Below are 8,661 nucleotides of genomic sequence, written 5' to 3' on the forward strand. Positions count from 1 at the left end.
CTGGGGGCTGGGCCCTAAAGCCACCGAGGCATCTGAGTGAGGGTCGGCAATTAGGAAGCAACCCAAATCCCGTCACAGGGCCCCCGGGGTGGTGTGAAGCATGGCATCTCCTACCACAGCAGCTCTCTCGCGGGTCTGCTCGATCTCCAAGAGGGGGCCACAGCGCTGTTCACACAAGTCCAGCTGCCCCTGAAGCAGGTAGAGCTGCGCCAGCTCCAGCACCACCTACGACAAGACCAGACAGAGCAAACAAGCCAGTGCCGCAGGCCCGGGGAAAACCGTGCAATCTCCTTAGACTCCGAATTCCCTCCCAGCGAACCCAGCCTATGAGCTGGCTTCTAAAGCAGGCCCCTTGCCTCGAGCTAATGATGGGATGGCTCTTGCCCTCCCATCCCACCAAATTTCCCTGCCATTCTGTTGGTTTTAGCAGCGGAATGAGATGGGGCCTGGCTAACCCACTAATCTTATCCTTTGGCCTTTGCTCCTTCCTCTGGGGATTCTTCTGTGTCCTCGGATAGATGGCAGGCAATTCCCACAAGCTTCTCACTTTCCTCTTGCCCAAAGGAAATCTTTAGGCAAGACTCATGCCCTGCCCTGCTGTCTCCAAGGCCTAGAACCATACCTGCTACAAACCTGGGATCTGTCAAAGGATGAACAGTTACCGGCTCCCCCCCCCCCCCCATACATGTAGGTATATATTTGAGACAGGGTTTCATGTATCTCAGGCTGGCCTCCAACTTATTGTGTAGTCAAGGTTGACCCCCTGCCTCCACCTCCCAAGTGCAGAGATGAAAGGTTTGATGTGGTGTTGGGGGACTGAACCCAGGGCTTTGGACATGCTAAGCAATCACTTCCACTGCTGGGCTTTCTTCTGTGTGAACTTATTGTGAACTGGTTCCTCATCTGGAACCACACCCCTCCGACAACTCTCAGCTGGCTTGGAAACTCAGCCTGGGCTCCATTCCCACGCAGCCTGGCAGCCACAACTCTTACCATCCCCCCTCACCCCAAGTGGCTGGAACCTGCAAAGTTTAGGTGAATGTGGCTTTCAGAGGTATCTTCCCCATTCTTGGGTCCATAAATGGTCCACAGATGGTTATCCTAGCCTTCCTCTAAGAAGTTGAGGTCCCAGAGTCAACCAGGGCCACTTCCAACCCCGGGGGCCTCCCTCCCCCTATACACCTGCAGCTCCTCAGAGAAGGCCTCATTCAGCAAGGACACCCCCAAACTCCTGATCCTGCCTCTACCTTCCAAGGGCTGAGGTAACAGATGCATACCATCTTACTTAGTTTGTAAGCTACTGGGGACTGAACCCAGGGCTTTATGAATGCTAGGCAAAGTTCTTTTATCAACGGAGCCACATTCCCAGCCTTCGGGGTGTTACTCTGAGGGCCACACACCTGATTGTCTGTGGGCGAGTAGGTGAGGGCATCCTTATAGGATTTCACGGCGCTGTCGTAATCTTTCTCTGTAAGATGATGCTCTCCAATCTGGATGCAGATGGAGGCTGCCAGCTGATTCTGGAAGGGGATCATTTCTGGCTGCTCCAGAGGGACCCGCTTCAGTATCCGGGACTGGAGGTCCAAGGCCTTGGGGGACCAATGAGGTTGGGTTCAGAAACCCTGAGCCCATGTGCCAGAGCACAGGCATTTCCAGTGTTCCACGGCTGGCAGGGTCAGAAAGGGTGCCTTGAGGAACTCAGGGCCACGCCCTCAGCACACAGGAGGTAGGCTAACACTGCTCCTGGGGACGGAGCAGAAATTACTGTACTCACTCTCCTGCCTCATCACATTTTGAGACTGTGTCTAACTTGCTTTGCTGTCTTGCAGACTGGAGAAACACACAAGAGGTGCACAAAGCAGGCTGGGTTTTTGTTGTTGTTTTTTTTAAATAACTGGTGGTGTTTTACTTTTGAGACTTGGTCTCATTATGTAGCCCTGGCTGATATGGAACTTGTTATGTAGACCAGGCTGGCCTCAAACTCACAGAGATCTGCCTGCTTCTGCCTCTAGAGAGCTGGGATGGGATCAAAGACATGCATCACCACGCGGGGCTCAGGCTAGGCTGCTGTTGTTGTTTGGAGACAGGCCGGCCTGGAACCCATTATATAATCAAGGATGACTTTGAACCTCTGACTCTGTGCCACCATGCCTGGTTTATGTGGTACTGGAGAGAAACCAAGGGCTTTGTGTATGCTAGCAACTAAACCATGTCTGTGGGCTGTTGCTTTGATGGGTACGTTTGCTCTGTGCTGCTCTCCTTTCTAGAATCTGAGGCACTTCTCACACATCTGACACGTGAGTGGATGAGGTAAGGAACAGGAGAGACAGGCAGGTTTCAGGAAGAGGGTATGGACTAGCACTGGGCTCCTTGATGACAGAGCGATGAGTGGGCACTGGGTGGTAAATAAGAAAAGTCATCTCAAGTAGTGGCACTGGTGGTTGTCTCCCTCTAGAACCACACAATGCATCCTGGGAACAAGCGGGAGCCTGCCCTTGTGGGCAGGGAGGCAAGGCAGGAGCAGCCAAGGGTGCCTGGATCAGGGATGGCTTGGAATGGAGAGAAGACAGTTGGTACATGCAGACGTCGGATCTCACCTTCACCTCTCTGACTTAGGATAAACCCATTATAAGGTGGACACAAGTGAAGGATACACTGTTCCTGGTGTGCTGGCACACACCTTTAACCCTAGCACTTGGGACGCAGACACAGGAGGCTCTTTGAGTTCCAGCCCGGGTTAGTCTATTTCAGTGGTTCTCAACCTTCCTGATGCTGTGACCCTTTAATACAGTTCCTCATGTTGTGGTGACCCCCAACCATATTTTTGTTTTTGTTTTTTTCGAGACAGGGTTTCTCTGTGTAGCCCTGGATGTCCTGGAACTCACTCTGTGTAGACCAGGCCTGCCTCGAACTCAGAAATCTGCCTGCCTCTGCCTCCCAAGTGCTGGGATTAAAGGCATGCGCCACCACTGCCTGGTGATAAAATTATTTTTGTTGCTACTTCATAGCTATAATTTTGCTACTGCTGTGAATTGTAATGTAAATATCAGTGTTTTCCAATGGTCTTAAGGCAACCCCTGTGAAAGAGTCATTCAACTCCCCAAGGGGCCGAAACCCAAAGGTTGAGAACTCTTGGTCTATATAGTAAGTACTAGGCCATCCAGGGCTACATAGTGCGAGCCTGTCTCAGAAATAAATAAATAAATAAATAAATAAATAAATAAATATTCAAATTTTTTGGGCTGGAGACACATCTCAGCAGTTAAGAGCACACGATGTTCTTGTAGAACATCTGAGTTTGGTTCCAAGCACCCATATAGGGCAGCTCACAACCACCTATAACTCCAGTTCATGGGATCTGATGGCCTGGTCTCCACGGGCACTATACGCACATGTAGTGCACATACATATGTGAAGGTAAACACTCAACCAGATAAAATAAAAAATACATTGGATGTACCTAGCCCCTCTGAGCATCATAGCTCAGCTACAGTTACACTGTAGCCCATCAGGTGAGCCTGAGAGTGAGCGGCCAACCGGAAGCTGCTGCCCACTGCTGCTGCTAGCATCTGAGGCAGCATCATATACCTCCAGCCCAGGAAAGGTAAAAATTCAGAACTCAAAGTACAGTTCCCATTGAGTGTACGCACACTGCTCTCAAGCTATTGAAAGTTCTAGAACTCTGAGTTAAGTCGCTGTAAGCTCTAGACATCTGGACTTAGCTTCAGACTTAAGTCTTCTTGCTTTGAGCCTTACCTATTAGATGGGAATGCCACAATGTTTCGCTCAAAGGACTGCTGTGAAATTTTAAAAGAAGAGCAGAGAAGCCAGACATAGAGAGTAATGCTCACCCGAGATACTACCATCCAGTAGGAGGACTACCTTAAGGCTAGCCTCGGCTACATAGTGAACTCAAAACCAGCCTGGTAAACATACTAAGATCCTGTCTGAAAAAAACTCCCTGGATGAGGGCTGGAGAGATGGCTCAGTGGGTTAACAGCACTGGCTGTTCTTCCAGGGGTCCCGAGTTCAATTCCCAGCAACCACATGGTGGCTCACAAGATAATGGGGACTGATGTCCTCTTCTGGTGTGTGGATTGACATGCAGACAAAGCACCCATATACTTAAATAAAAATTGAAAAAGAAATGGCTAGGACCAGGCATGATCATTCAAGCTTTTAATCCTAGGGAAGCTAGGTCTACATAGCGAGTCCTGGGCCAGCTAGGGCTACATAGTGAGATCTTCTTTCAGTCAAGCAGGGTGTAGTGGAAAAACCATAGAAATCCCAGCATGAGAGAGAGGCAGGAATATCAGAAGTTCAAGGTGATCTTCAGTTAGGTAGTGAGTATCCTAGGCTAGCCTGGGATACCCCTTTCTCAAAAGGAAGGAAGGAAGGAAGGGAGGGAGGTATTGAGCATGGGAGAGCAAGAGGAAGGAAGGTGGGAGGAGAGAGGGACAGAGCTAAGCTAGCACAGAGCTTTCAATGCAGACAGCCACTATAATACCTCAGACCTCATCACCCTCTATAGGGACAAAGCCTCTCTTACTTCTGGCCCTCCTTTCCCAGCCCAGCCATCACTGATGAGCAAAGTTGTAGAACGAATGAGCAGAGGTGGAGGGCCTGTGGCCCTGGTAGACTGTGGGCAACCCCCGCCCCTTCCACAAGCCCTCAGGAAATCAAGACCTTGGCCAGTTACCTGATTCAGTGTTTCCATCACATCTTCCTTCTTGTGGCTCTTGTAAACCTTTGCCAACAAAAGCAAGCACTTGACCTCATTCATCATGGATGGGATGTCCTTGACCCCTAGAAGGAAACGCCAGTCAGTGTGGTGTGGCCCATGGGCTTATGGGGAGGGCTGGGTTCAGGTCCCCAGCTAAAGCGGGAGGGCCCTGGGGGACAAAGCTAGAAATGAGTTCTGATGCCATCTCACCCGAGTCTCTCTCTAGGGCCTGCTTCAGCACCTTCTCTGCCTTGTGGTATTTCCTCAGCTTCAGGAGCAGCTCAGCCAGCTCGCAGCACAGGAAGTCCTGCCCACTGATCTTCTGGGCAGCCTCGTAGTAGTTAATGGCCTTTGCGAAAACAGGACATAAGGGCCCTGGCTCTGTGTGGGGGTGACTAATGCCACGTCCCTTCAGCAGCTACCGCATTAGACTGTCCCTCAGCACACAGACTGCCCCACCCCTGCCCTCCAATGGGCCTCAAGCCTCAGTGGAGCAGGCTGCGGTGTAGGCTGGCTGAGCTCACCACTGGTCACATCTCAGCAGGTAGCTGGAGTGGAAACACTCTGTCCCTTCCCATCTAGAGCCCTGATGCATGGGCTTTCTTTCCTTCCCTGCATGGCTGGACCTTCCCCAGGGCAACCTCACCTTGGCATACTGGTGGGTCTTCACGTAGGCTTGTCCGATCCTGCTGACCAAGGAGGCGTCGTGAGGGTTCTTTCTATAGGCCTCGTCATATACCTCCAGGGCCTTCTCAGGCTGGTGGGGAAAGTATGGAAGGGGGTGTCTTTTTCTCCCCCTACCCCCACTGGAGGAATGATCCAGGGAGGTAGTTAGCAAGGCTAGGTTCCCCCACTTACCTCCTGAATGTTCATGAAAGCATCACCCAGTAGCAGGCTACTGTGGGGGCCGGGCAGGTGTTCACAAAGCTCCCTACAAGAGAAATCAACTGCGGATCTCAGGCCTGGGCCTGCCTAATGCCCACCTGCTAACCATTCTTGAGTCACGGAGATCCTGGGGAGCCCTGAGAGCCATCTCAGACAGGCTCTCACTCACTGGGCCATGGCTGGGGGCCACCCTAGCCCTCTAGCCCTTCTCTGTGAGCAGCCATACCGTGGCTTTCCATGTTTCTTTGTTAGGGTTTGGTTGGATTTTGAGACAGGTTCCAAGTGTGAGATTACACTCATGGTTTTATGTCACACTGAAGACAGAGCATAGGGCTTTGTGTGTATGGTATACAAGCATCCCATAACCAAGCTACATCCCTGGACACTCATCCCTTTCCTGAGAAGGCTCTGAGATGGAAGCCAGTACACGCCTGGCAAGCAGCCCCACACTGCTCCCGCCAACGTCCAATCCAGACATGCTATGCTGTTGATCACTCCTACCCTCTCAGTTCTCCAACCTCCAAACTAGTTTTTACTAGAGAAAGAGGCTGGGGAGTTCCCCCTCACCCCCGCCCTGGGGTCACAACACCAACTCCTGGGAGACAGAGGGATGGGGCCACCACCTCCACTCTCTCCTCACCCAGATAACACTGGTCATCCCCGAGGCCCGTGGTTCTTCAAGGAAAGGCAGAGTGAGGAGCCAGAGTTCGAATGTGTTCTCGTGATGCCTTTGGCATCAGTACTGGGATCCAGGCCGGATCCTCCCACCAGATGTAAGCAGTGCAGGGCAGAGGGCAGGGGAAGGGCTGGGAGCAGGTCCTCAGAACTCACGCACAGGCAGGGAGACCTACCGGGTGCTCATAACCTTGGTCTAACACAGACTGGGGATACTCTCTGGTGGGAGACCCAGTTGAAGGTATACAACCAGAGGAACCCCCCAGCAGCCAGGGGTGGGGGAAGGTGCCACCTGTTGTAGACGGAACTTACACGTAGCAGCTGATGTAGAGGCGCACGTCCTTGCGGGTGTGCAGGTAGATGCTGGCCATCTTCTCCTTGGCTTCCGTGTAGCAGGGCTGCTTGGGTGTGATGCCTCTTAGCATGCTCAGCGCCAGGTCCACGTTGCCCTTGCTCAGTGCCAGGTCCACGTTGGCGACCGTGATGCGCATCTCCTCCGGTGTGCCGCTGAACTCGTTGATGGCATCCTGCATGATCTTGGTGGCCTCGTGCTACGGTGTACGGGACCAAACAGACCCTCTCTCTTTGGTGTTAGCTATTACAGGTGACCCACGGAGATTTATACCACCTTCCCCACCCCTGGGTTTAGCTCATGGCCTGGTGCTTCTGAGACAATACGGCTCTCAACCATCTGCAGAGCAGCTGCGGAGGCAAGGGCTAGTCTTTAGAACCCATGGATTCTGCTCCCCATTGTGTCTCCTCTAATGGGGACAGATCATCTAACCCTACCCTGTCCCCAGGGGCTTAGCTGCGAGGACAGTCAAGATGACGGACACCTGCAATCCTAATACTTGAGAGGTTGAGGCAGGAGGATCATGAATTTCATGTCAATCTGGACTACACGGACAGTTTTTAAAAAAACAAAAAACCCAAGGGGTGATGAAATGGCTCAGGGGGTTAAGGTGTCTGCTGCTAAAGCTGGCAATGTGAGTTCAAACCCTAGAATCAATATGGTGGAAGGAGGGAGCCAACTCCCACAATTTGTCCTCTGATCTCTCCTCATGCATGATGTGACACGTGATATAACAACATGTGCACATATGCACACACACAGTAATAATAAACCAATGGTAAATCTTCAAAGTTAAAAAAGCAAAAACAAACAAAAAAACCCAAATTGAACAGTCAAATACTATTCAGCTTTTTTTTTTTTTAAATAAATATTTATTTTTGCTGGGTGCTGGTGGCACATGCCTTTAATCCCAGCACTCAGAGGGGACAGAGGCAAGCAGATTTCTGTGTTTAAGACTAGAAGTCTGGTCTACAGAGTGAGTTCCAGGACAGCCAGGGCTACACAAAGAAACCATGTCTCAAAAAGAAATATTTATTTTTATTCCATGTGTATGAGTCTCTCCTCTCACCCCCTCCCCCTCTGTGTGTGTGTGTGTGTGTATACATGCCTTGTGCCTTTAGAGGCCAAAAGAAGGAATTAGATAGACCCTCTGGAACTGGAGCCACCATGATGGTGCTGAGAACTGAAACCAGATCTTCTGTAAGAGTAGCCAGTGCTCTTAACTACTGAGTCATCTTTCTAGCATGTATGTATATAAATATGCTAAAATAACATAATTATATGAATAAGTATAAATAAAATAATAAAATATAAATAATATATATATACACACATACACACACACACACACACACACACACACACACACACACACACACACACACAGTGTTTCATTGTGTAGCCCTGGCTAGCCTGAAACTCACTATGTAGACCAAGCTAATCTCCATGCTGGCCTTACCCCTTTTCTCAAGGCTCAAACCTATGTCCTCACGCTTGCATGTGAAGTGCTCTGCCAGCTGAGCCACCTTCACAGTCTCTGTATCTTGAAAGAGTGAGCAGTTGTTTTTTCAGGCTAGTTTTCTGTCTTTTTCAGGCTCATCACAGGGGAAGGCTATGGGCCCTGGTCAGAGACTGTCCAGGACAGACCACATCCTGTGTGCTGGCAAGGCTACTGAGGCCAATTCATCATACAGACTCCATCTCCAGCTCAAGTCTTGCTCTTACCTCTTGCCAAGGCTGAGGGATCTCTGAGTTTGAGGCCAGCTTGGTCTACATGGTGAGTTCTAGGCCAGCCAATTACACATAGTGAGACCCTGTCTCCCAAACCAAACCAAACCAAACCAAACCCAAAACCAAACCCAAAACCAAACCCAAAAACCCAAAACAACCCAAAACCCAAAACCCAAAACAACCCAAAACAACCCAAAACCCAAAACCCAAAACCCAAAACCCAAAACAACCCAAAACCCAAAACAACCCAAAACCCAAAACAACCCAAAACCCAAAACAACCCAAAACCCAAAAC

At 50.5% G+C, this 8,661-nt stretch overlaps 1 protein-coding gene across 4 annotated transcripts in view; it reads right to left on the bottom strand.

Moving 5' to 3' along the window:
• The window catches only part of Ttc21a (tetratricopeptide repeat domain 21A), a 34,710-nt gene that overhangs the window by 4,601 nt on the left and 21,448 nt on the right, over positions 1-8,661 (bottom strand). For all 4 annotated transcript variants that reach the window (XM_028767332.1, XM_028767334.1, XM_028767333.1 and 1 more), the window contains 7 exons: positions 6,596-6,834; positions 5,582-5,654; positions 5,370-5,480; positions 4,934-5,072; positions 4,700-4,806; positions 1,401-1,589; positions 115-225 (listed from right to left, as the gene is read on the bottom strand). In XM_028767332.1, coding sequence (XP_028623165.1) covers positions 115-225; positions 1,401-1,589; positions 4,700-4,806; positions 4,934-5,072; positions 5,370-5,480; positions 5,582-5,654; positions 6,596-6,834 — 969 coding nt within the window. The remainder of the gene's footprint in view (positions 1-114; positions 226-1,400; positions 1,590-4,699; positions 4,807-4,933; positions 5,073-5,369; positions 5,481-5,581; positions 5,655-6,595; positions 6,835-8,661) is intronic.

The sequence above is a fragment of the Grammomys surdaster genome, unplaced genomic scaffold, assembly GCF_004785775.1.
Source record: "Grammomys surdaster isolate TR1022 unplaced genomic scaffold, NIH_TR_1.0 172, whole genome shotgun sequence".
NCBI classification, from domain to species: domain Eukaryota; kingdom Metazoa; phylum Chordata; class Mammalia; order Rodentia; family Muridae; genus Grammomys; species Grammomys surdaster.